This window comes from Halichoeres trimaculatus, unplaced genomic scaffold (genome assembly GCF_033239565.1).
Source record: "Halichoeres trimaculatus isolate MK-OKI-2021-1 unplaced genomic scaffold, fHalTri1.1 fHalTri1_scaffold_14, whole genome shotgun sequence".
Classification (NCBI taxonomy): domain Eukaryota; kingdom Metazoa; phylum Chordata; class Actinopteri; order Labriformes; family Labridae; genus Halichoeres; species Halichoeres trimaculatus.
This window is the reverse complement of record NW_027437192.1, coordinates 33394955-33422876: the sequence shown is the minus strand read 5'-3', so window position 1 is coordinate 33422876 and position 27922 is coordinate 33394955. Positions and strand designations below refer to the sequence as shown.

Sequence of the window (27922 nt, the reverse complement as noted above, 5' to 3'; positions counted from 1 at the left end):
CGTTGCTGATGCTGATGATGATCTCGTCTCTCTGTCAGCCTCGTGTCCTGCAGGTGAGCTGGTCTCGGTGTCTCTGAATGAGGTGGTCCGGCTCCAGTGTCCCCCGTCCTCCCGTCTGTCCCAGCAGCAGTGGGAGCGCCCCAACAGCCGCCTGTCCCCTGACCTGTACCTGCTCCTGGAGGACAGCAGCCTGAGCTTTGTGGCCACGCCCACCACGTTAGGTCATTACCTGTGCCTGTCCACGGAGAACGGCTTCCAGCAGACCATGGCCATCTACCACGTCAAGCAGAAGAGCAGCAACCCCCCACCCAGCTCACACCCCATCACACAGGAAGGGGGCTGGACAGGGCCCAGACTGCTGACCTCTGAAGGGCCCCAGAGAACAGGATCTGAACCAGGACCAGGACCAGAACAGACCAAGCCCACACAATCCAGCATAGACCCTCAGACTCCCACCACAGGGCAGGACAGAGAGTCCCCTTTGTGGACGAGGGAGTCAGGACTCAGAGGATCTGAGTTTGGAAGGGAGGGGCCCCTGACGTCCCCGCGGGGCCCGTCTTACCTGAAGGAGCTGGTGGTGGTGTCTGTGTTACTGGTTCTGGTCCTCAGCCTGCTCATCACTGTGCTGCTGTACACCTTCAGACAGCGCTGCCGCAGCCGCACAGTCATCCAGGCGGGAACCCCCCCGAGAGATAGGAGGACCCCGGTGGATCAGGAGGCCCTCAGGGGCCACTGTGGCAGCAAACGTAATGGAAAGGCCCTGCACAGTGGACAGGCTGGGGGGCTGGTCTGCAATGGGGCTTTAACAGGGTCAAATGGACATCTCCCCAACACCCCTATCTGACACACACACACACACACTGTCCCACCTGAAAGGAGCCTGTTACCATGGTGACTGTCTGTCAGCACAGGGCGGGCTCTGACTGAGCCGCCGAAGAGAGCGTGGAGCCCCTGAGGAGGACGTCTGAGACTGGAGCTGTTCTGCTCCATCTGTTGTTCTTCTGTGGTGACTGGAACACACACACACACACACACACACACACACACACACACACACACACACACACACACACACACACACACACACACACACTGTGAAAGGAAAGGATGGAGCTGTTCCTGTACAGCTGACTTTAAGTGTTTATATGAAATAGTCAGCCTGATTCAGTGACTGTATTTAAAGATGGACGACATGACACCACCTGCTCCTGGTGTACAATAAATGAGGCCAAAATACCCCAACACCTAGAGTCCATCTGTGCGGTGTAGCCCAGCAGATGGAGACAACAACCCTAACTGTAATGTCAGAAACCATTTTTGGATTTGGGATTTACGCTTTGGCTGTTTTCCAAACCGCCTACTACATACTACATGTGAATGTAGTATGTTGCAGGCACTACATACTACCACCTCCTCTTGTTTGTAGTATGACTGTTCTGTTGGGTCTGATTTGTAGTTTAGTACTCTGGTTTCCAGATGAAGTTTTTTGCCTTTGTTATAAATGTACAAAACAATCTATAGGCAGATGTCAGCATTTTAGTTATTTTGTTGATCATATAACAGAATCATTATACTTGGTTTCTAATCTTAGACCAAAAGTTATATCATTCACTGAAAATAAATCTGAAAGGAGTTTTTATTTTTTACAGCTGATAGAAATATCTCTTCCATATAATCCACATATGGTTAAAAAGGTAATTAGTGTTTTTTTTATGGTCTTCAATGAATTTGTAGAAGTAAACGCCTCTTTTACAACTGGAAGTGACAAGATTTACTGGTGTTTCTTTGTCATCACTTCACTTTTATTAATAGACCGTCTAACATTAGTGTTGTTGTATTGTAGTTGTAATGCGGACTCATTCCAGTTTATGGCAGTAATTCACCAAATCCTGCATCCTGCATTAACAAACAGTGTCAGCGCTGTGCATTGTGGGAAACAGTATACCAGGTAGACTGGTCCGTTGCATACTGAGAAATTTTCCTGGATCAGTAGGACATCCAGGGATATTTAGCATACTGCAGATTTTGCAAGTTTTTGCATACTGACTACTGCTTACTCAATTTCAGCCAAAATAGTAAGCTCTGCTAGAGTAGTAGGCGGTTTGGAAAACAGCCTTTGACTCCTGTTCACACGGAAGAGGTGGGGCTTAAAGTTCAACAACAACAGCCATGTCATTGTTCATCTTTTTCTAGTCTGTTAAATCCATGCCAAGGACTGCTGCTGTGATGGCTCCCTCTTCATGGGGTGACTGAATTTATAAGCTGTTAAAACAAACTTGAACAGAGATGTTTGAGTTTTTCTCTGTGGTGACAGGAGAAAGAGGAGTCAAGGTCTTTTCTCATCAGTGGTTTCAGAAACGTATGACACATTAAACGTGTATGAAATGTGTTTATTTTGTTGTTGTTGTTTGCCAAACAGATTTTGTGATAACTTTATTGATTTCCCAGTTAGGGCTAGTAGCAGGTTTTTATCAAAGCCAACACAGAAGTGTTTTTTAAAAAATGCAGTTCCTCAAGTGTCCACTAGAGTCTGTCTCCAACAACGAGTCAGTCCAAATAGAGCTCCATGTTAAAAATCAAACAGCAGATAAATAAATGATTTTACAACCTGGAACAGAAAGAGTTTGTCTCTCTGCAGCTTGTTTCTTCATCATAACCGGGTTTATAAACAGCTAGCCTGACTCCAGGGGTTAAAGGAAGGGGCCCGTTTGACTGACAGGGGGTCGTCTTGTGGCTGTTAGCCAGGTGGCTAGCCTCATCAGCTCCTTCTCCTTTGTCTGGTAAGCAAGAAGTTAGCTGGAATTGGTGTCTCTGATATGATGACCAAGATCAGCTTTATGACAGCTCAGAAACCAATGATGATGACGCTGAGACCACTGTGCAGGGCTGCATCCTATCAAAGACCCAGCATACTGGGGATTTGGACTGTAGTCTGCATAGATGGCTCAGGCACACTGAAGTGAGATGGTCCAACTTCCTGCTAACAGACCTAAATTCTCTTTAACCCAAGATGATGTTTAGTGTAAAAGCCTTTTTAGGTTCCTATCATTCCCACCTCCAGCTGCTGGAGAGGCACGCCTTGAATCTCAGGATATGTTTGGTGAGGTAGGATGCATTAGATGCACCCTACCTATCCTGAGGAAGGTAGGACCCATTTGAAGGAGCCTTTGAGACAGCCTTTGAACACACTGCTATGTCCTCTGAGAGTTACAGCTCCTGAATTGGGATGCAGTGTGTTCTTTAGTTTCATGGGGACAGACGACATGGGCGATGGATGAAACTCTTCCTCCTGTTTGGGTTTTCTCTTTGTCTAGTGAAGAAGCTCAGAAATTAGTTATAGAAAACTGAATGATCTGTTGAATGCTCTCTTCAAGAGCAAACCTCACATACCTCAGGTCACACTCATCGAATGTTCCATCAAGTTACAGCCATTAACAGAGAACATGAAGTGCAAAAGGAAATGTTTGATTTTCATAAAGTCACAGTTTGCAAACATTTCCACTAAAAAGTAAACAAGAGAAGGGCTTTTTGTACCGTATGACATTCTATGTTGAAGACATCTGTAAGCAACTGCAGCCTCCAGCACCAGATTAACCTGTTGTAGAAGAAAATCAAAGTTCTTCCACAGCTTACAACATGAAGCTGACCACAGCTGTCACAACAGGAGCAGAGACCTGCTGTTTCTGCAGGACAGAGAGGCAGAGATCAACGAGTTTATGTCAGTAAATAAAAGAAACATAAAGCTGTGGAAGATGCGACAAATCCAGCAGAATCCCAGCTTCATTTCAGTGTAATAAAACTTTTTAAAGGGTGGGTGTTCAAAAATATTCTGACAAATAAAACAACCATATGTCTAATGTGTGGTCATCTGTGGTCTGTTTGTTCAGGGAATGAATAGAGTGGTAAAAATTAAAATTTATCTTGTTATTATCCAAGAAAGCCATTGATATCCCATTAAACAGTCTCATTTAGATCAATTCGCAGGCTGTCCTGGTGTTCACGTTTTTCTATGGCCTGTAAAAAACCAAGCTGTGATTTGCCGCCACCATGTGGACAAGAGCTAGAACGACAAAAAAAAAAAAAAAAAAGAGTTCAAAGTGCCCCTATCTACAGGGTGGGGATTAAGTTTCCATACATAGGAAAAATTAACATTTTAAGTTAGACAGACGTTTTCGTTTATATAATGTGATCTGTGTAATAACCATTGTTTCATGTATAAATATGTGTTTTTTAAACAATGGTAATCATATAGGGCGCATTGTATTAATCAAAAAAAAAAAAAAAATCAACATAAAAATGTTTATGTTTATGCTATATCAAAACTTTGATGCAGTACCTTTTACAAACAAATGCCAAAGTACTGTTATTATTATTTTCAGGTATGGACTAATCCAACTTTAGCAAAAATAAATAAAGAAATGACACAATTAAAAAAAAGGGAAAAAGAGAAATCAAATGAAAAAAAAAATGACAGTAAGGAAAACAGTTGGCTTGTTTGAGGCTTGGTAATGAAATAGAATAAAACCAAATCAGCGAAATAAAATAAACTAATGAAAGCATCAAAATAAGCAAATGATCAAAAAATAAAATGGTTAATCAACTTATTCTGTGATGTTATTATTATTAATATTACTATTCAATAATAATAATGATAATAATAATAATAATAATGATTATTATTATTATCATTATTATTATTATTGTTATTATTATTATTATTATTATTATTATTATTATTATTATTATTATTATTATTATTATTATTATTATTATTATCATCATCCTGGGACATTTTTTGAGCTACAGCAAACTCGGTGCTTGCCCTATCAGTTGAGACTTAAACTCGTGAATATTACTGATAGATCTCGGCATAAAACACATATTTATCATATCATATAAACATCATGCGTGGTGACTTTTCGGGAGGTGGGGTGTGACGTCACCGGGTCTCCGCCGGTGCGGAGCGGGCTGTCTGCAGTGTGAACAGAAATAAGTCAGAGCCTGAGAGTGCTGCAGTGAGAGCACAGAGTGAACACACCCTGCTGCAGCCTGCAGAACATCCTGACACACACACACTGACATACATCAGACAGGTCTGATACCAACCTGCACGTCGCGGACATTCCAGGACTCGGACAGCTGCAGGTAAGATCATCCTTTCATCGCGCTTCATCCCGCCGCAGAGACCGGGACACGTAACCCGGGATGGGACTGGGTGGGCTGACATTGAGGTGTCATTCCCGGCTCGGTTCCTTCTCAGGGTTACCTTTAGTGCGTGAAGGGATGGAAGTCATGGCGGTGCTGAGGAGGATGTGTGTTGAACTGCAGCCCTGATGAGTCCTGCATGGCTCGGCCTGACTTTTGTTTTGGTGCTCCAGCAGCTGAGTCAGATCTCACTGCAGTCCATCAGCGCCTCCCGGCCTGCTGCAGAGCTCAGGGGTGTCAGACCTCCCTGGAAACGTCTGTCAGCTCAGATACCTAAACTCTGAGTCCAGCTGTGTGTAACTGTGTGTGCACTCTGTGCCTCTGTGTCGACTGAACTTAAACTCTGACTCAGAGGCAGCCTGTTATTGATCTGACCCCAGATCATGGGGTGATCATTTTTGACTTTAGATAGTAAAAATGCACTACTGGTTAAAAGCTTTGGACCAGTCTATGAATGTATGTTTTGCACTGTTGGATCTTAGAGTGTTCATCTAAAAACAGATGTAATGAGGTCAGCCTTGGATGATGTGCTACTTGAGGTGCAGCCCAAAAAACAGCCACTGGGTTGCACTAGAAGCCAAGTCATGCATGTGTTAAAACAATCAAGCATGGATAATGGATTGTATCCACTGCTTGCAGAACTCACAGTGGCCTTGAAGGCAATTGGAAATAAATATTTAAAATAGCGCAAAATAAATTTTACAAGACACTAAACATTTCTCAAAATAAATAGTCTATTTCAAAAATACAAATATATTTCACAGAATCTGTCAATCAGAGACAAGTACCATGGCCCTGACCTTTTCCTGAAATTTAGTTTGTGATTTGTGATATTTATTTGTGTTCTGTAAAATTTTATTTATTTAAATTTATATTTGTTCCATGAAATGTATGAAATGTATTTTTTTGAAATATAGTTTTGTGCTGAGAAACTTATTTTTAGTCAGTGACATTTAATTTTGGTCTGTGACTTTTATTTGTCTTTTTTGAAAAACATTTTTGTTTTAAGCAATGTTTTTGTGTTTTGTGAAATGTATTTTGCACTAGATGTAACCAGATGTGAAGTTTTAGGAGTATCAGGAGTCAGTTGGGCAAGCAACATTTGCAGGTTTTTTTTCCAACTCCTAGCTTTTTCTTTCCTTACTGACACATTCTTCCTCTACACTATCTTTGTTCATTACTACTACTTTAGGTCTAATTCAGGGTGTCCTCGGGGTCTTAAAAAGTATTTTTAACGTCAATAAAACAATTTTGGAAAAAATTAAGGCCCTTAAAAAGTATTAAAAAGTCTCAATAGTGATTTTATGAGGTGTTAAATTTTATTGGTATTCAAGCTTTGACTCCAAAAATATCCATGGATATTTCTTTTCCTCCTTGCGACTGTCCCCTGATTAGGACGTTAAACATTCAGGCGATAAAGTTGTAAAATAGAATAGAATAGAAATACTTTACTTACTTAGAGTCAGTAGAAAAATACAAATATAAAAAAAGAATAAAATTAAATAAATATATAAAGACTCCAGTTACAAAAAGATACAACAATAAAGATTTTGAGAGGTTAATACACCAGCTATTGATTAATGTCACTACTAGTTTTAAAAAGAGAAATTAAATACAAAATTACAGCAAATCACACAATTTCAGGCCCATGTCCTCAATTTTGATAATGATGAAATAAGTTCTCGTTTTTTTCAGCAAGTTGGCCTTGAATAACTCTTGTTACTTGTGGGAGTGTCCTTAAACATGCCCTTAGTTTCATTTGTATTTTCAAGCTTTATTCCTTCTCAGCTGACATCATTTCTGTAAAAATGCAGACTACAACTGTTAAAGATGGGATGCCAACAACAACTGAAAGTTTTGATAAAGTCTTTAAACTTTTTGAATGTTTTTTTAAAAAGTCTTTAAAAGGTATTAAAATCAACCCCTGGATTTTAGCATATACCCTGTCATTACAAATGTTATGTCATTATATAAAACACCTGTCTGTGCCTGTCAGGTTGATGTGGCTCATACTGAATCTGATCATTCTTACTTTTTAAAACCAACTCTTTCTTCACTGAGAGGATTTGCGTGGCAGAAGTGATCTAACACTTTTCCTCTTTCTATTTATTAACCATGAGTGAGAAAAGCCTCCTTTAACAGGCAGAGACCTCTAACAGACCTGGGCTCACTGGAGATCTGCATAAGAGTATCATCATTTGTATAACAACAATTCTAAGAGAGTGTTTTCTGATAGTTTGACTGAAGGGAAGAGAACTGGACCGAACTAGACTTAAAGCAGCCCAAATTAAAGGCCAAATAACCCATGTCCACATGTTCTCTTATTTCCCCTCCACAGCAGGATGTCTCAGGACGGCAAAGACCCGATGCCCCCCATGGGGAACCTCTCTGAGAGACAACGACAGAGTCTGAGCAAGATGGAGCCAAAGACTCTGGGAGTAAGTCAGTCGTCTGTAATCCTTTGCATGCACGAACCTCTGGAAAATATTAGGGCAGCAGCGCCTTAAATTTCCCAGTGATTATTTAAACATTGGACGTATTAGGGTATCAACAGTTGAGTGGAAGAGAGCAAACAAGAGGATGAAATAGCTTCATTACTGCACAAAGGTCATCCTGCCCTGTCTCTCAGGATGAATTTACTGGCTGTGTGTGCACATCTGCTCCCCATGATGGAAACTTGATCTCCAGGATGGATAGAAAAAGTCAGGGGAGAATTCTGCAGTTTGATAAATGCTGAAAAACAACGATGACAACTGTTCATCAGTTCAATCATCCTCCAATCAATTATACATCATCCAACCCAACATATATACAAACCAGTGACGTAGCCAGAAACCAACCTGCAGCAGGACCTGAATAAAAGTGGAGGGGCCCCACAATTAATTTCACTAATTGTAGCATTCAACATAATGGCTGAAATACACAGCGCTGTCATGGCATTGGATCAGATATGTTTCTATTCAAGTCAACGTGTCAACTCAATCTGGATCTTTTTAGTTGGGCATCCCAGAACCAAAAACACCCAGTGTAGCAGCTTCTTGCAAAATGTTTCAGCACAGTGGAACTAGAAAACACATGAGAAAAATTAACTAGGTTGTCAAATCTTTTGATGGGAAATTTTCACAAATATGAAAACAAACAATGCTGAAACAATCCCAAAATGAACTCACAATCAAACTGAGTATGATATTGCAGCATAAAAAGTCAGTGGAAAACAATACACTTAAACTAAACTAAAAAATGGGGTTCACTGATGACACACCGATGAAGAGGTGAGCCAACACACTCAAAAATGTTGGGTTAAAAACAACCCAATATGGGTTTTTTTTTAACCCAACACTGGTTAAAAATTGGACAGAACACATGCTGGGTTATTTTGACCCAACAAGTTGGGTTGGTTTCCTTTAACCAATAGTTGGGTTATATGAACAACCCGGTTGGGTTGTTCAAATAACCTAACCACAGGCTCAATTTGACTACACTGTTGGGTTCTTTTTACTCAGCCAGTTGGGTTGTTCAAGTAACCCAACGTTACCCACAAGAAGCTATCGTTAACGTTAACTACAAATGACCAAGAGCTCACAATCACTGCTTCACACGCTCATGTAAATGGTGAGGTTATATAACGCTTTTTCTCGTCTTTGACTACTCAGATTACACCTACCCATTTACACCCATTCACTCTTACATTCATTCACTAATGGTTTTGAGTTTCTGTTAGTTGTCCATCAGTACTCAAACACATTCACGCCCTTTCATGCCCATTTACAAGCCACTGACGCACCCTCCCTCAATGAGTTTCTTGATCTCTGCCTCATGGACTTTGGCTGTAGCCGGGTCTTTTACCAGTTGTTGCTCTGCGCTGCAGAGCATAGGGAGGACTGCGTTGGCAGTAGCCTCTTATGGTGGAGCATCCTTAATGTAGAGCAGGGGGGTGGAATACCCGAAGATGTCACTGACCTTCCCTCTCTTGGATCGTGCTTCCAGGATGTTTACAGCTTCTTGATCCAAACGGGACCGCACTGCTCATCATTCACTCTGAAATAGTAGCACATCTAGCTGCCATAGGCGTTCAACATATTGGTAGAGATTATCTGACACTGGTCTGAGGACAGTGAAGTAGCATGATGAGCCTTGTGACACCAGACCATCTGCACCCTGAAGGACCCAAGCAAGTGCTGTGTGAAAGGCTGCAGGTGCACCTTTGGTACCAAACCTGACTGGAACCTGAGGTTCTTTGGCAGTGATCAAATGGGTACAGTCGGCCCCTTGCAGCAGTAGTGGCTGTGTTCTATTGAAGCCATAAAGTTGGGTGCCTCTCAGGTGATGATAGCGTTTCTGCTCTGACAGAGCTGACTGATTCAATGTGAGAGCAACTTCAACCAAGTACTGTTTGGGGGCCGTGTCAGAGAGGCCACATGGAAGTTGACTGAAGATCCAGGAAGTCAGGTCATGTCCTGGTGGATTGTTTGAAGGGCAAGTGACTCAGTCTCGCCCTAAAGTCCCAAGTGTCAGACTGTAGCTGGCAGTATAATGGTGCGTTTAGCTCCATCATCCAAGATTGCATAAGTTTGAAGTGACTTGCTTCCATGGCTGATGATGATTGGCGCCACCTTGAGGTACACCATCCTTTGCTGCTTGGGATTAGGGGACACAGTGTGATCCTTTGGAGTGATCAGGTAGACACGAGGGCCTGGTTTGGTGATGACATGTTGTACCCTGAGGTGAATCTCTTGGCATTTGCTGCATGCTTTCGTCAAAGTGCAGGCCTCTGACTTGTGGTTAGTCTGACCACATTTGTGGCCCCGCTTACCATCTGTGATCCACCTTTCAATCTCTTCGGGCAAGTGCTGGATATCGTCTGGACACTGTGAGAGGTAGTGCTTGGCACTTTTACTAAAGAGACATATCTTCTTTAACTTTTGCTGCCCAGACTCTGCCCAGGTGTCTTCTGCAGGTTTGCAGTTGTCTGGTTTAGGCTTATCAGAACCATGATAGACTAGTATAAGTGGCTGAATGAAAAGTATGCAAAATCCTAAGGACCCCAGTCTGCCCACCAAGTTGCCTGAATGAAATTATATACAAAGTGCTTACAACCCAGCTACGAGGAACATATGAAATTTATAACAACCAGTGACTTTCAAAATAAATCAAACCAGATCATATCCAACGTCACTGTAGCAACAAACTGACATGATGAGCACAGCCTGGCCAGGAGTCAACAGGTTTGAGGTTTAACACCCCAAAAAAGAATGACAAGAAGCTTCTCAGCTCCTCATTATCATGACTAGTGCTGTATGGCGTCCTGCAAGCTGCCAGGCTGAAAACACTATTGGTTTGAGTTGACGTACACAGCAAACACGCAAAGGATTGGAGCCGGACCGGAGACGCATCTGGTGTATTACAGCCTATAGGTCCTCATCTGAGACGCTGTGCACATGGTGGCTCAGAGGCTCAGACTGACCCAATTACAACAAAAACAGATTTATTCACAAAAAATAAATAAAAAAGATTTTTAAAAAGTTGGACTGTCTGGACCAAGGCAAGTGGGTGAGCCAAGGCCCAGCCAGGTCCACCTGTAGATACACAGCTAATACACACATACATACTTTTCATTCATCCACCCGGTGGTCCATCTATCTATCTGTCCATCTCATTTCCTAGTTAAACCTTCCAGTTCTTCCAAGAGGTTTCTGAGGCAGTCACTGCTGATGGGCATTATAATCCCTCAACAAAAGTGCAAAACTACTATTACATCAGAGTCCACATGAGGTTTTCCACGGAAGCACCAGAAACCACATTCACATGGAGCCAAACAATCAATCTTTACAGCAGGAATAAACCTGTTTACAGCTCATGTATCTGAAAGTTTGGTTGAGTCCACATGTGGTGACTGCTGATGGTGGGATATAAACTCTGCTTCAGAAACCAGTGGGTCACAGCAAGAGGACTTTGTCCATCTTTCGTACAGAATATGGTCCACCTCAGAGTCTGGAGCCAGTTCCCAGCCTGTAACAGAACCACATCATCTGCCAAAAGCAAAAAGAAGATGTGACATCATGAAGCTCCTAAAAGCCCCCCGGCTATGCCTCGAGATTCTGTCACAGGCAGAAACAACGCCGGCTGAGGGCAACCTAAAGCAGAAACATGTCTGACTCTGTGCAGAGCATGCTAAAGCTTGGTTTGTGCTTGATGTTCCTGCCAGGTCCGTGTGAATCCATGCTGACGAATGATTTCCTTTTAGCAGCCCCTTCATGTGGGCCTTTTTTTTCACATGACAATTTGAGCTGAGCTGTGCCTCTTGGTTTTGCTGATTGGGCGAGCTTGCAATCTTAATAATATCCTCTAACCTCAAGAGTTAGAAAAAAAATCACCCCCCTGTACAGTGTGTTCTGATATTGAAATTAGAGATGCAGACAGAGGACCTTTTATTTACCAGGCTGTAAGTAGGTTAATTTCTGCTATGGAAACAACTTATTTGACTTGGTGTGTCTGTGACTTCCTGTCCTTTCAGAGCCGGCCTCAAGCAGACACTAAAGAAACAAGAGATTTTAGCACGTCAGCATTGTCTCATATTCTTAGACCGGGGGTTTCTGCTTGATTCTCCTGTGCTGATTATGGGCGTCTCATGTTTGTGCAGAAAGCAGCTTTCACTTTGGTCAAACAGGGACCAGAAAACTGCAGAAACACCTCCAAAACAGTGTACTCCAATAAGTTTCCAAGACCAACCCAAAATACCTAAACCAGACAGGGAACTGAGGGGAAAAGATCAGGTGATTGGTTGTGTTCAGAGTCTGCTTTAAAGCAAACCTTTCAGTGCATTGTGTGGTAGCCTCTAACCTCTGACCATGTTTCTTTGTGAGCTGATCATCTCTTCTCCCTGCTCTGTTCCTGTCAGGCTATCCAGGTGGTCATTGCAGGCCTGATTCTGTGTCTGAGTGCATCTGTGCTGCAGGTTCACGAGGTCCACTTCACAGGAGACATCGCTCTCTTCCTGGTTGTAGTCATACAGGTGATTTCCAAACTTTATTCTCCCAGCAGCTGGTTAGAAACACTCCAAACCTCCAGCTCACTCCCTCTTAATGTTGAATCAAAGTAACTTTGACTTTAACCCTACAGGTGACACTGTCTGGTTCAGTGCTGATTCACGCTGGGAGGAAACCCAGTCTGTTCTGGGTGAGTCTGAGTCAAACCAGAACCCTGTTTCAAGTCTGGATCATGTCAAACACACCCCACGCTCACACGCGGTCTGAGTCTTAAATAAAGGTGTAAGCTACCATGTTTGGTGTCCTCAGCACTCCTGTCTTTATCCACAGGTGAAATGTGTCCTGGTCCTTCACCTCATCAGCGCTGCCTTCGCCACAGCTGCTCTGGGTCTGATGTCCAAACACCTGCCCTACCGCCAGGACTCCTACCACTGTGAGCACTGCCGCAGGCTGGAGCTGCACGCTGTGGTAATGTCTTTTTGATGACCTGTTCCTTTTGTCTCATGTGTTTTCACACTGACCCTGCATTTATCAGGACAGACGAGGCCTAACGTCCCAGGCTCATTTCAACTGAAACTGAAACAGTCACTGTTTGTGGAGCGCCTTAGCATTATCCCAGAGTTACCCCAGATATAGATCAGATCACATTAGGGCTGTCAGATGTCCCCATCATGAGTTTACACAGCTCCATTTAAGGCTACTCACTGTTTCAAGCATGATTTGATGCACAGATGATCTGGTAGTGAGACACCCAGCTCACCCTGTAGTCCAGCAATTCAATTGGTTCTTGCCATTATCACTAACATTATCTGCATGACAGAAACATCAGCTTGTAGAGTGTGATGTAAGAAGTTGAAAGAAAGAAAAACATCAGGTTCTACAACTTTTTCCAGAACATTCTACAAATTTTAACATCATATTCTCTATGCATATTCTACAACTTCCTATAGCACATTCTACTGCTTCTCACATTATATTCTACAACGTTTAACATCATATTCTAAATGCTCACCAATTTTTCAGTATACCTACTTTCAGTGACTGATTTGAAACCTAATTACACAGCCTGTTCAGAGATGAGAAAGTGGAATGAGTAAATATGTAAATTGACAGCCCTAATATGACTGTTATATATATGCTTAATATAAAGTACTGTGCTTAAGTTTGAGGCAGTCGGGAGCAAAAACTAAGTACAACTAGTTTATAAAACGGGTTTGTTTCATCGGTGAACAAAATAATGAGTTTGTGAACGAAAGAAAATCTAAATCAAATCAATATTTGGTTGCTTCTAACCAGCATCAGTTCTAAGAATACATTTACATAGGGTCAGGGGCTCTATAGGATTATAACACGTGTCTGACAGACCAGTTCTTACTGCATTAAAAACAAGACACTAGGTAGTTGTACCGCATTAGAAAAACAACATGCCAGGCACTTCTACTGTTAGAAACTACACATCAGGTAGTTCTACTGCATTAGGAAGAGGTTACCAGGTAGTTTTCCTCTGCAGACAGAGTTTTTTTTAACCAAACTGGGCGTTAACATGTCATTTTGAAGATTTTAAAATGAATCCCAGAGAAAGGGCAAGGATGAGGATCATAGACACAGAGTTTTTCTACAGAAACTTGGAGCCGCAGATAGAAAGCACACCAGGATTTTGCCTGAAATGGGATGATGTTAAATTGTACCACGTCATCTAGACGTGGTTAGTGCTTGAAGACGTTTGAAACAACCAAGAAGCTGAGAACCTTAGAGCCTGTGTGGCAGACTACAGAGTAAACCTGATGCTGATTAGAAGTCAAAGAGTGGTCACACTAGCTACTGGCTTGATTTAGATTATTCCTCTGTTTTCATTCATTGAAGTCATTGATGGAAAAAAAACAGTCAAGACCTAATTTTTTCAAAGTGTTCTCAGTTCAGAGCACTTTTCACACTGCCTTAACTCCTTACACACTACTGTATGTATATAAAGAAATCAATTTTTATTCTGGCTCAAATGATCAGTCTGTTTTGGGAAGACCTGAGTGCAAGACTGAAACAATGTTTGCAGGACAGAAATCTGTTTCTGAGCTGAGCCCATATCTCAATGTAATAAAATATCAAACAACCTGTGGATTGATTTTAGCTTCACATGAACCAGAGGCATGTGAGATGATTTAGACTGGTCCAAAGCCTTTGAGTCTAAACAAGAGGTGTACTATCAGCTCATATAGAGATGTTCCCAGTTTATAAATCCCATTTTGGATGGATTTTTTTCTTATAGTAGATGGAATGGAGATTTTAAAAGGTAGGGTCTTCTCTGAAGCCATCAGAATATTAAAAACACTTCAACATGTAGCAACACAGAAAAGCCAGTACTGTAAGAGATTTCAGCAGGACACTTTGGAAATGAACCTTTGAGACAAGAAGACCTCCCAGAAGGTGATCATTGTTAACTCGTGCTCACACTGTTTTAAAGGCTCTGACTTCATGTATCCCTCCTGAGATTCACACATTAGCATGTTACCTGCCCCCTCTCATAGTCACTGAGCTGCCTTGATGTTATTTATTTAAATTTAATGTCAGCTGTACAGATAACAGTGTTTAATAGTGTTCATTTTAGGTTATTTTAGACTGTTGGTATGCTGCTGATATTCTAAATCCAGTTTTTACATGTGTGTTTAATGAAGAGGTTGGTTTCAGGCCGAGGTTATGACCACACTTGGACTCAATATGGAGAGTACAGGGTGGGCCAGAAAGAATTACCCATTGTATATCTTTATTTTGTTTGCTGAGCTTTTGTCCCAGAAACTTAAAATTTTGGATAGTTTCTCTTAAAAGGCATAGCTTTTGATGTACCTAAGTTTATTTGTTTACTCCTAATGATTGTCTAATATGGCATCAAAGGGTAAGTGCGACCAGATTGTGGCCTTGAAGGAGGCTGGACTGACAACAATGCAAATCATGAAAAAGGTGAACGTTTGTCATAGGACTGTCTACAATGTCATGAAATGATACAAGGAGACTGGCAATACCACCAGCAAGCCAATCCCTGGAAGAAAACATTCAGTCTGGACCAAAAGGGTTGATGAGATGGTGAGAAAGAGAATCCAAAGGAATCCTCGCAGAAGCATGAGGGCAACAGCAAAGGAAGTGAACATCTCAAGAACTTCACTGAGAAGAATCGTCAAACAGGAGCTCGGACTGAAAGCACTAAAAATGCAACACAGACAACTAATTTCAGCTGCTTCTAAGAAAAAACGTCTTGACGGGGAAACGATGCTGCAGGAGATCCAGAGTGCCACAGACAAAGTCCTGTTTTGGTCTGATGAGATCTTCACCGTTCGGGCAGTGGTCAATTCCCAGAATGACAGGGTTTATGCACATAGTGCACAGCACCTACCCGAAGGCAGAACTCATTTTGGTCATCAGAAGCCAGCTGGAGTCAAGTGTGGGATGCTGTTGCATCTGATGGCTCACAGTCTCCTTTGGAAAGTGAACAGCCAGGTGTACCTTCAAATGCTTGAAGAAAAAGTGTTGCCTTGGTGAACCAATGCGTTTGGAAACCAGTTTGTCTTCACACAAGATGGAGCACCAGCTCACACATCCAATGTCACACAGGTCTGGTGCAAGCAGCACTTTCCTGGCTTCTGGGACAAGAACATGTGGCCTCCGTCAAGTCCGGACATAAATCTTATGGACTTTGTGATCTGGTCTATCCTGGAGAGGGAGGTCTCAAGAGTATCTCACAGCAGTGTCACAGCTTTGAAGACAGCTCTGATGAAGTCATGGTCAAAACTTGATGTAGAGACAGTGTGGCGCTCATGCCAGGCAGTGCCAGGTCATTTCCAGGCTGTGATGAAGGCAAATGGTGGTCATATTAAGATGTAAATCTTTTTGGTGACAGAGAATAAAGTGTAGAAACTGTGTTCAATGTTTGTTATGTTTGTCTGCAAGCATTTTGGATAGTACAGAAAAAACAATGGGTAATTCTTTCTGGCCCACCCTGTAAGTGAACTTTCAAATTAGGATCAACAGAAACAGATTTTAAAGTCCATGTGAGGAGTTTCTTATTAATCTTGTAAAGTCTCCTTTCTAGATATGTGTCTGATCTTAATCCACACTTTGAAATGAGATTATTAGCACTAATATAGATTATTTCTAAACACTACTTCTCAGCTTCCTGTTTTGGTTGATTGGGTCAAGCAGGACCAGACTGATTTACTGCATGTCCAAGTCTCTGTGACAACGCCACCCCAGATGATGAAGTTTAGTAGAGAGAAGAGAGATCTGTCTTTTTCTCTGCTGAAAACGATTTCTGTGATTAATTTTGTAGTGATGGTGGACACAGGAGCCTAACTGTCGGACAGAAAAAGGACAGAAGAGCAGAAGAATGATAAACAGAAGAGAGATAGAGCACGAGCTAAAGGCTAAAAGGGCTAAACTGTTTGTGCTATTGTTGATTCCAACCCACAGTCAGCAGTCATTCTGCAGTGGTCTGTTCAATAAATGAAGAGTGAGGTTACGTTAGCTCTGATTGGTAGATGACTGGTAGGACATAACCAGGATTCACTAACATTACATGTTACAGACATGTCTCAGAGCAACGGGCTGCCAGAGCTGTGTACAAATGGCTACTAAACTACTGTATGAACTAACAGCTAGCTTGTTGTCACATTAGCCTATGGTTATGTTGTAGCACCAGGCTGATGGTAGCAATACATTTAGCCAGCTACTGATGTAGGGTACACTCTTCCAGCATTTGCTTGTTGTCATGTTTCAAACCACATCGCTACGTAATTGTGTGTGGGTTTCTGGGCCAGAAGGTGGCGCTGCAGTCCAATTAAAACCGATCCTTCTCACAGCATCTATCACACTAGTCCTGTTACTGGTCTTAAAATACAAAAACATTAATGTCCTGATAGATTTGGAGCAGGTCTCTGTGTGGACCTGGTTTTCTGGCTCCTCTTTGTGGTTAGTGTGGTTTGTTTGGTTTGGGGGGGGGGGGGGGGGGGGGGGGGGGGGCTTCTGATTTACTGGCACCAGCACAGGTCATGTCATATTTCACAGTCAGGTAAGTGTCAACTGATAATGCAGTGTCATAGAATTTATCCTCTATCCCAGGGTTGAGGTGAAATAAAGATTCCTCAAGACTGTTTGTTTTTCTGTTACTTTAATAATCTCTGTACCAAGGGTTTAGTCAACAGAACAGAAGGGTGTAGAACACAGAATCAAAAATAAGGTGTCTTCCTCTTTTAGTTCTGTCCTGGAGAGAAGCAAACAGATAACATGTCATACCCATACATGGCAATATCCTGAGATCATCTGAGGGCTCTGCACTCAGAGGAGCGGTTCAGGCTTGCTCTACATGTGGGGGTACAGAAACAGGAACAGATTATGAACGTTTTTGCCACAGAAACAGATGCTAGGTGTTTTCAACAGCACAAATGCTGACTGAGCCACTCTATAATGAACTGAGAGAAGTTGTTCAAGTTACACAAGGACAAAAATTTTCCATCACAGCAGCTACAAGCATGAGTCACTTATGTGTTCAAAGTCCTTTCTGGATTTCTCCTCTGTATTAACTGGTGTAATTTAGAAAATCGTTTTTGATGGTTAACACTCTCACAACACTTGACCGACCACTGGGCAGCACTTCTGTTGACATCATGCGTGCACAGCTGTAACTGTTCACAGAGAGTGACAGAGTCAGCCACCTCACAAACACACATGATATCACCCAGTGTGACTGCAGCACAGGTGTTGATCCCTCTTAATCATCCCTCTTTAAACAGCTTCATCTGTCTGTGTAACTGCAGCGCCCTCTGCTGGGCAGAGGGGTGTGTCCCTCATTATGTGGCCCTGTAATAAGCTCAGCAGATACATATACATATATTTTTGACAGGGATATAAGGTATGAAAGCTGTGCAGATCTTCAAACCAGTCTGGATCTGAGGCTTTTTATCCAGAACAAAAAGAAATCTCAAACATCAGATGCTGAATATCTAAATATTTGCTGTATTTTGGTTGCAAACAGCTGGTCAAAGGGCCACTCTCAGTAGCTCTAGGGTAAAGTAAAAGAGTTGTAAATGAATATTATAAAGAAACAGACTCTATGTTTCTCTGTTCACTGCAGCAACATTGTTTCAGGAAATGCACCGGGCTGATCGAGCAAAAGTGTAAAGTAAGTGACTGAACACTGTTTTAAAAATACTTCTGTCAGAGAGGTTTCATTTTGTCACATCAGAACACTGAGTGTGGGTCAGAGTCCTCCTCCTGACCTCTCACCCTGCTGTCTCACCGCTTTCTCTGCTCAGCTGCTGATCGATGGGATCCTGGGAACGCTGGTCATCTTCCTGGTTCTGGAGCTGCTGATCTGCATCACTGTCATGCTTTTTGGACTCAGTGTCCTTGCTGCAGGTGGAGGCAGGGTGAGTGCTAGAGATGTGTATTTCAAGCCACATCAATCAGTTAGTTGATCGATCAGCCATTGGTCTTGGCTGATGGCACTGCTGCCCCTGCAACCCGAACGCAGATAAGCAGTGGAAAACAAACAAATTTTTCATAAACAAGAGGGTAACACAAAGTGCTTGACAAAAATATAATAATAAGTAAATAAAAAAATAATTAAAAATAATAACTAAAAAATAATCAAAATCTGTGCAGATAAACTGAGGAACTGTGGAAACACTATCTGGAGACCTTAATGAGGAAACACTGAGGGTAAAATAAGATGTTCAACTAAAGATAATAAAATAGAACAACTGAATCAAAAGAAACACATGAGCTAATAAAATACCAAAACACTAAAGCAGTAAAAGAGAAAAATAAGTAAAGCTACAGAATTTTAACTCTGAAAAATCAAAATCATATGGCCTTGAAAATAATAAGATCTCAACTTATTTAGATAAATAAATACAAAAATAAAGAAATGGATTAATAAATAGATAAATAAGTAAAACTCAGTTAAAAGCTAAAGTAAAAAGATAAGTTTTCTTTTAAAAATGTTTAAGCTCTGTGCAGCCCTCAGGTCCTTTAACTGTTCCACAGTTGAAAGACCTGGACTGGTAGACCTGACACAGGCACATATGATGAAAGCTAATCAGATAAACCAGAGGGTACTGGACCATTAAGACCTTTAAAACCCAGTGAAAGAACCTTAAAATCAATCCTGACAAACAGCCGCAGCCAATGCAGAGACTTTAAGTTGTGTAAAGTGATTGTGGTCTTGGTCAGCTTCCTCTCAGTGGAGTCCTGGAGGAGCTGAAGCTGAGAAATGAAGACAGAAAGGAGAGCGCCCCATTAATGGACTTTTTATACGATAAAAGCATGGAGTCCTGTCTCTGTGTTAGCTCAAGAGAGAAACTGATACTCTTTAGCGATGCTCTTCAAGTAACAAAAAGCTGTTTTTAACAGATTTTTAATGTGTGGCTCAAAAGTTCGATCTGAATCAAATGTTACGCTGAGTTTGTTGACATGAGTTTAGAGTCAGTACTTGAAGTTTAGTGTTCACTCAGCTCCAGTACCAAAGACTCAAGCCTAACTAAAGAAAACACAATGATTGACTGAAGGCTTGTGCCTCACCTCATGTGGTAAAACAGAGACACCTGAGCGTCATCCAACCTACACTTCTTTATTCTCTTTAAAGGTTTGACTGACTGTAGCACTGCTTGTTCCAGTTCTTTCACAGCACTAGTAAAATAATGATCTGTAAGCCTGTGTGTGTGTGTGTGTGTGTGTGTGTGTGTGTGTGTGTGTGTGTGTGTGTGTGTGTGTGTGTGTGTGTGTGTGTGTGTGTGTGTGTGTGTGTGTGTGTGTGTGCACCCTGTAGACTCCAAGTCAGCGACCAACCTATCCAAAGAGTGCGCCCCCTGCTGTCACACCTGTCCCAGCCGCTGCGCCTGCTCAGGCTGTCCCAGCAGTGTACGTAGCTCCAGCTGCAGCTGAGCCGTCCCAGGTACGTCCTTCATTCTAGAAACAGCCTCAACAAAAATAAACCAAATCCAAGTGTTTCCAGATGTGTAGGGTCATGGGGCTTTCTATTCCACTCCTGGCTTTATTTATGGGTTCATCACCAATTTACGACAGGAAGCCACAGCTTTTACCAATCCACAGTTAAATCGTACTTACCTAAATTTATATTAAGTCCTGTTTCCACCAAGCAGTCTGGTTAGATCAGTACAGTTTGGTACAGTTGGATCAATTAAGCCTGATCCTGTTTGTGTTTCCACACCTAACCATTCCCTCTCATGGTAGGCGGCACGTGAGCTGGATGCTGATAGCTGCATCAGTTACATCAGTGTTTCTCAACCCTGGTCCTGGGGACCCCCTGCCTTGCATGTTTTAGATGTTACCCCACTCCAGCACACCTGAATCTAATGAATGGCTCGTTATCAGGCTCGAGCAGAGCTTGATGACGAGCTGATCATGTGAATCAGGTGTGTTGGAGTCCGGAACATAAAAAAACGTGCAGGGCAGGGGGTCCCCAGGACCAGGGTTGAGAAACACTGAGTTACATAATAGCCAGATGTCATAGCAGCGACAAAGCATACCCCGCTAATAAATCCAGCGAAGAAGACAAACATGACACAGTAAACAAAGAGCAACGATGGAAGACATGCTGCAATTCGTCTTCTTTGTGATTGGCATGTGGCTCTTAGAGAACAATCAAGCTTGTTTCAGATAAGGCTGTGTGCTGCCATGAGAAGAAATGCTCAGCTGCTGTTACACAGGAAGTGACCATTCTTTCAACCAATCAATGGTCTGCAGTGTTGTAGTTCCACCTTCTGGGACCGGTTTAGTCTGGCACCTCAACAGAAGGGTCCCAAAAAGTGGAAAGTTTCGTTCATTTCCCAGTAGCCTGTTTCATTTGAAGTCATTCAGACAGAAGTTTGGAGAGTGATTTTACACTTGTAGAATTCCTACCTGTTGTCTCTGAGGATATGAGCAGCTGTGTGTAGTATCAACGAGAGAAAAAGCATTTTGTCCTAACTTAAAACTCTTCCTCAGTCAGGATGTTTCCTGTGAGGCTCTGACACTTTGAGTTAACCCCTTACTGCCTGAATTAATTTACAATTATACAAAAAAACTTTTGGTGTGTTTTTGCATTCTCACAGATGTTAAATTGAGTGGCCGTTGTTAATTTATGCATAGCAAGTACAACTGTACGGTGGCCAATGGGTGTCAGATGATTTGCAAAAGCAACAACACGAATGCAAAAACCTCAACACAACAGAAGTGCAGCCACAATGGAAGCTAAGAGGACAGTTTTCCTAATGGACACAGAATAACTGTAAAAGTAAATGATTGTTTTCTTTTTTAACTTCAGCTATGATAGATATAGCTCTAAATAGAGATAGACCGATATGGATTTTTTGGGGGCCGATACCAATACCGATTATTAGTAGGCAAGGAGGCCGATAACTGATATTAGAAGGTGATATTAATTTGCAATCAAAGTGAAAATATTGGCGTAAACATTTTGAACACTAAAAACTCCAATACTTAACTGCATTTAATGCCTTTAAGCATATGTTTATTAAAAAGCTACCAGACTTAGCTGCACGCTTTATAAAGTTAAATTAAATCTCTAAATAATAAACAGATGAAGTTGGACAGAATTGAGTTTGTGCTGCGTTAATAATAATAATAATAATAATAATAATAAATTTTATTTATAGAGCGCTTTTCAACAAAACTCAAAGTCGCTTTACATAAAAAGTTAAAAGTGCAGATAAAAGACAGGTGAACAACAGAAAACAGATAAAAACGGAAGGTTACAGTGCAAAGGTAAAAAGGTAAAAACATAGAGCGTTGAGGAGGGACTGTGGATTACTGGTTGAAAGCAGTGCGGAAGAGGTGTGTTTTTAAACTGGATTTGAAGATGGTGAGGTCAGTGGAGTTGCGGATGTTTTGAGGGAGTGAGTTCCAGAGAGAGGGGGCGGCAACTGAAAAGGCTCTGTCCCCCCAGGTTCGGTGCTTGGTCCTAGGGACGGTGAGGAGGTTAGAATCCGAGGAGCGGAGGGGACGGGAAGGGATGTAGGGGTGGAGCATGTTCGTGAGGTATGGGGGGGCCTGGTTATGGAGGGCTTTGTAGGTAAGCAGAAGGATTTTGAATGTGATGCGGAAAGGGATGGGGAGCCAGTGCAGGTTGTGAAGGATGGGGGTGATGTGTTCACGGGAACGGGTGTGAGTGAGGAGGCGAGCGGCGGAGTTCTGGATATACTGAAGTTTATTGAGGAGGGTGGATGGTGAGCCGTAGAGTATGCTATTGCAGTAGTCAATGCGTGAGGTGATGAAAGCGTGGATGAGGGTTTCGGCTGCAGGGAAGGAGAGAGAGGGGCGAAGGCGGGCAATATTTTTGAGGTGGTGGAAAGCTGTTTTTGTTACTGATTTTATGTGCTGGTTGAAATTGAGGGAACTGTCCAAGATGACTCCAAGGTTACGGCAGTAGGGTGCAGGTGAAAGGGTGGTGCTGTTGAAGGTGAGGTGGAAGTCTTTGGCTGCGGAGGTGAGGGAATGTGGACCTATGACGAGGATGTCTGTTTTGGAACTGTTGAGTTTGAGGAAATTTGATTCTAACCAGGAATTGATGTCAGAGAGGCAGTCAGTGAGGGTGGAGTGGATCTGAGGGTTGATGGAATTTGTGGATATGTATAATTGAATGTCATCTGCATAGCAATGGAAATGGAGACCGTGGCGATGGATAATCTGACCGAGGGGGAGGAGGTACAGGATAAAGAGGAGGGGACCAAGCACCGAGCCCTGAGGGACACCTTGGGACAGGGGGGCAGTAGTGGAGGAGCAGCTGTTGGTGGAGATGAATTGTTTCCGGTCTGTTAGATAAGATTGTATCCAGGTGAGAGCGTCGTTGGTGATGAGGAGATGGGATTTGAGACGGGATAACAGGATGGAGTGATTGATGGTATCAAAGGCGGCAGTGAGGTCCAGGAGAATGAGGATGGTGAGGTTGCCAGAGTCAGAGGAGAGGAGGAGGTCGTTGGTTATTTTGAGGAGAGCAGTTTCTGTGCTGTGGTGGGTACGGAATCCGGATTGAAATTGTTCATACAGGTTATTGTTGGTAAGGTGGGTCTTGATCTGGGATGCAATGGCTCTTTCAAGTATCTTGGAAATAAAGGGGAGATTTGAAATGGGGCGGAAGTTGTGGAGGTCATCGGGGTTGAGTCCAGGTTTTTTGAGGATGGGGGTTATGGCAGCCAGTTTCAGCGACGGAGGAACGGTGGAGGAGGTGATGGAGGAATTGACGATGGCGGTGATAAGCGGGGAGATGGTGGGGAGACAGGCTTTAACAAGGGAAGAGGGGATGGGATCGAGGACAGAAGTGGAGGATTTCATAGTAGTAATGATTTTTGACAGGTCGGCTTGGGAAATCGGTAAGAATTTGCAAAGTGGAGAGGTGATGAGAGGGGCAGTGAAGAGGGGGGAGACATGAGAGGGGGGCGGTGTGGGTAGAGAACTGTAAATGCTGTTGATTTTTGTTTGGAGGAATGAGAGGTAGGAGTTACATTTTTCAGTGGTGAAGGAGTCTGTGGTATTGTTTGTGGGGTTAAGGAGCTTGTTGATGGTGGAGAAAAGAGCTTTATGGTTGTTCGAGCCAGTGTTAATGAGATTGGAGTAGTAGTTGGAGCGGGCGTGGGTGAGGGCGGATCTGTATAGTTGGAGGTGGTCTGTGTAAGCTTGGATATGAACAGTGAGTCTGGTTTTTCTTGAGAGTCTCTCTAGCTGGCGTTTTTTGGATTTCAGGTGGTGGAGATGAGGGGTGAACCAGGGGGCAGGGTGGGTGAAAGAAACAGTTCTGGTTTTTAAGGGGGCTAACTGATTGAGGCAGGTGGAGAGACAGCTGTTGTAGTGGGTAATAAGTTTGTCCGGGTTGTCCATTGATGGAGGGGGGTGGGTGGTTAAAGCAGTGCTAAGTGAAACTGAGAGGTCATGGGGCAGGATGGATTTGATATTTCTGTAGGATAAAGTACGTTTTTCTTTGAGAACAGGGGTTGGGAGATGGATGTCAAAAGCTATGGCAAGGTGATCAGAGATATGGAGGTCGGAACAGGTGAGTTCTTGGATGTTGAGACCGGAGGTGCAGACTAAGTCCAGGGTGTGGCCGTAGGAGTGGGTGGGAAAGTTGATGTGTTGTGAGAGGTTCAGGCAGTCGAGGAGGTCCAGGAAATCAGAGGCATGTTTGCAGTTTTTGTTGTCGATGTGGAAATTGAAGTCCCCGAGAAGTAGAACAGAGGGTGAGTGGGCTGATAGCTGGGTGACGAGGTCAGTGAAGTCAGACAGGAAGGATGGATTCGGTTTGGGTGGCCGGTAGATAATCGAGATGACAAAGGGAGTGGAGGAAAGTACTTTGAAAGTGATATGTTCGAAAGATTCAACAGTAGGTGTGGAAATGGGATTTGTTTTGAAAAAGTCCTTGAAAACAGAGGCAACGCCGCCACCTCTACCAGAGGGGCGGGGTCTGTCAATGTACTTGTATCCAGGGGGGGTGACTTGATTGAGGGAGAAATAGTCCAGATGAGTGTGCCAGGTTTCAGTGATACAAAGGAAATCCAGGTTATTGTCCAAAATGAAATCGTTCAGGATGACAGCTTTACTGTTGAGGGAGCGAGTGTTTTGGAGAGCAAACTTGAGGATGTGCTGCTGGGGTTTGTGAGTTGTGGGAACAGAGGGGACAATATGGATGAGGTTATGAGTGTTACTGTAGTTGCGTCTGTGTTGAAGGGTGAACGGTCTGGCGGAGATGACAGGCTGGATGTGAAGAGGATCTGCAGTGGGAGAAGGTGAGCTCTGGGGCCTGATGAGGGCGCTGTGAGAAGTGGAGGAGTTTGAGAATAGTACCGTAGAAGAAGACAGGGGGAGCTGTGTGCGAGGTGTAAACAGTCAGTCACATGGTGGATTTTGAACCGCATGCTGGATATTAGCTGTTAAAATACGACTGCCCAGCTTATTAGGATGGAGCCCGTCTGTTCTAAAAAAGGATTCGCGCGCCCAGAACAAGTTAAAATTGTCTATGTAGCTCAGAGAATGAGACCTGCAGGCTGATTGGAGCCAGGTGTGCAGCGAGAGGATCCTGCTGAAGAGTCCTGAGCCACGGTTATGGGGAGAGATTGGGCCGCTGATGAAGACTGACTTCCCGGTGGTTTGGATATAATGGAAGAGTTTATTGAAGACAGTTTTTGTGATTTCGGACTGTCGGCGGGATGCATCTACACAGCCGACATGAATAATTACTCTATGGACAGATGGAGGTAGTGTGTGGAGTATGACTGGGAGTTTATCGAGGATGTTAGTGACGGATGCCCCAGGGATACAATGAGTGATGACATTGAAAAAACGGACATTTCTGGTGATGGAGTCGCCAAGCAATAAGGTAGTAGGGGGGAAAAGGGGGCGAGGAATTGACGAAGTAGGAGAGGGATCAGTGCTGGACGGAGGCATCCCAGCGGCTGGAGAGTGGCATGAGGGGGGCGTGGCAGGCAGCCGAGCTGGAGCCGGTGTGAAGTGCGGGATGGATATGCGGCGGCCAGCACGGTGAGGAGCACGCTGAGAGGGAGTCTGAAGAGACGGCGGGTTGGAGGACAGGGGGGAAAGCAGCTGAGGGGTTTTAGTATCCTTTTTGAGAGTGAAATCCTGTCGGGCAAGGGCGTCATATCTGTTATTCAGATGGACTGTGTGAAGGAGCGAGTCGGGGGGCTGCTGAGATCTCCCGCTACGGGGAGCGACCAGGGTCCAGGATGCAGGATCTCGCGGAGTGGAGGTGGCGATGGTCTTGGGCTTTGCGCCCTGCCTGATCCAGGAGTGCTCTCTGGGGGAGATCGGAGGAAGGAGCTCTGAGGCAGCAGCTGCCCCGTCGGGAGCGGTGACACCAGGGGGAGAGGGTGCGGAGTCATCGGCTGGAGCACTGGAGGGACGGATGGGCTGATCGGAACTGGAAGACACGGACACCGGTGGAGTAGTACGGAAGATGATTGTGTCCATTTGCAGCTCGGCTTCACGAAGTGTGTAGAGTGTGGAGATACGCCGCTCCAGCTCGGTGACTTTTTCAGAGAGGACGGTGCAGTTGATGCAGCCGGAAGGAGAGGTAAGTGGAGCCATGACGCCTGGAGCAAAACAAAGACAACAGGGGCCAGTACAGGTCTAAAAGCACAGTGCAGGTTTGTGGCAGAGAAGTGACGAGGGGGTAGCAGATGATTTGCAGGGGCAGGTACGGGCACTTACACGCAGGGGCTCCAACACGGAGCCCGCAGCGGTGAGGAGGCTTAGCGTTAGCAGGGGTGGTAGCAGGGAGACAGCAGATGTAGCAAGAGTCAGCAAAGACTTACCGGCGGGGGCCCCAGAAAACAGGGCCCGCTGCGGATAGTTGACGTCCTGGTTAATAGCCATGTAATGCAGTTGAATTAATTTTCTGCTTGAGTTTACATGACTGATTTTAAATGACCATCTAGGACTTCCATACTGTTGACAGGGGGAGACTGTGCATAGAAGCATCAACACCCAGCGACAGAATGTCTGCAATTTAAAACATTTCTTAGCATTTTTTAAGAGGCAGAAAAATGTATTCCCGTGGGTATTGATAAGAGGAGGGATTTTTGTGCCTGTGAAAGTTACTGTTACGATGCTAATTATAATAATAAATATAATAATAAATATAATAATAATAAATATAATAATAATAATAGCGTTAGCCCGTCAATGGGGTTTTCCACTGATATTAGCATTAAGCTAGCAGACTTTCACTAACCGAAGCTAACTTTACTTTGCTCAGTTAGGCTGTGTATATAGTTTTCTATCTGTTTTACTGTGTGTGTTGAGTCTAAATAAATGACCAAATCAACAACAACTGTGTCTCATTTCTCTAGAACCGTTCAGCGATCTGCTGAGCTGAACACTTACGTTCAGGAAAGGGAGAATCGAGTACATTAGGTTTCTACTCTATGTCTCTCTCTTACACACACTCACACACACACACACACACACACACACACACACACACACACATACATACTTCTACTATGACTATTTCCATATCAATATTATCAACAATCTTGATTCATGTGACTGGAGGAACTGTCAGTGAGTAGAGCTGTCGCTTATGTTTACATATCATTATTGAGTTTACAGTAACGTTAGTTGTAAGCTGTAGAGGACTGGGATGTTAATTACAATTTCGGGAGAGTCTGCTGCAATAACATACCTTCGAAACATCTATCTGCTATCCAGAGTTTCTCCTCTTGAGTAGTGACTGCAGACAGCGGCCCGTGCTGTATCAGAGCCGAAACAACACAGTTTGGAATCAGTTTCTTGGTATTGGCCGTCGGATTAAATAAATTTGTTACTTGTAGAATATGAATTAAATGGCATTGGTGGGATAAAAAGGCCACCTCAGGTGCATCAAGACCTGACAGGCCATGCTGCAAATTCGCGATAACAGGCATCAAGGGGTTAATCTGAGGTGTTCCAGCAGCTCCAGGTTTCCCACAGCAGAGTTTCTGTGACACACTGAGAAACGTCCTCCCCTCTGTCAGCAGGTAGAAGTGGTTGTGACTGAACCTGACTCAGACCAGGTGGAGGACATCTCAACCCCGCCCACTGAACCTCAGGTGGAGCCCATCGAAGAAGGGATTGCAAACCCCTGAAAGACCACACACACACTCACTCACACACACACACACACACACACACACACACACACACACACACACACACACACACACACACACACACACACACAC

At 43.5% G+C, this 27922-nt stretch overlaps 2 protein-coding genes across 7 annotated transcripts in view; both read left to right on the top strand.

Annotated features, from left to right (window-relative positions):
• sema4ab (sema domain, immunoglobulin domain (Ig), transmembrane domain (TM) and short cytoplasmic domain, (semaphorin) 4Ab) overlaps positions 1-3808 on the top strand; it is a 29212-nt gene extending 25404 nt beyond the window's left edge. For all 3 annotated transcript variants that reach the window (XM_074687408.1, XM_074687409.1, XM_074687410.1), the window contains one exon: positions 39-3808. In XM_074687408.1, the coding sequence (XP_074543509.1) occupies positions 39-844 (806 nt within the window). In that variant the 3' untranslated portion in view covers positions 845-3808. The remainder of the gene's footprint in view (positions 1-38) is intronic.
• A 1151-nt stretch (positions 3809-4959) lies between these two features.
• LOC141803403 (uncharacterized) lies at positions 4960-27922 on the top strand. 4 transcript variants are annotated; one of them, XM_074687400.1, is made up of 9 exons: positions 4960-5145; positions 7547-7643; positions 12104-12217; positions 12325-12381; positions 12522-12659; positions 18307-18354; positions 18488-18601; positions 20002-20127; positions 27716-27922. In XM_074687400.1, the coding sequence occupies exons 2-9, from the start codon at positions 7548-7550 to the stop codon at positions 27824-27826; spliced, it is 804 nt and encodes a 267-aa protein (XP_074543501.1). In that variant the 5' UTR covers positions 4960-5145; position 7547; the 3' UTR covers positions 27827-27922. The 4 variants fall into 4 exon arrangements, with proteins under 4 accessions (XP_074543501.1, XP_074543502.1, XP_074543500.1 ...); XM_074687401.1 differs by having other exon boundaries at positions 7544-7643; positions 27719-27922; XM_074687399.1 differs by having other exon boundaries at positions 4961-5145; positions 7544-7643.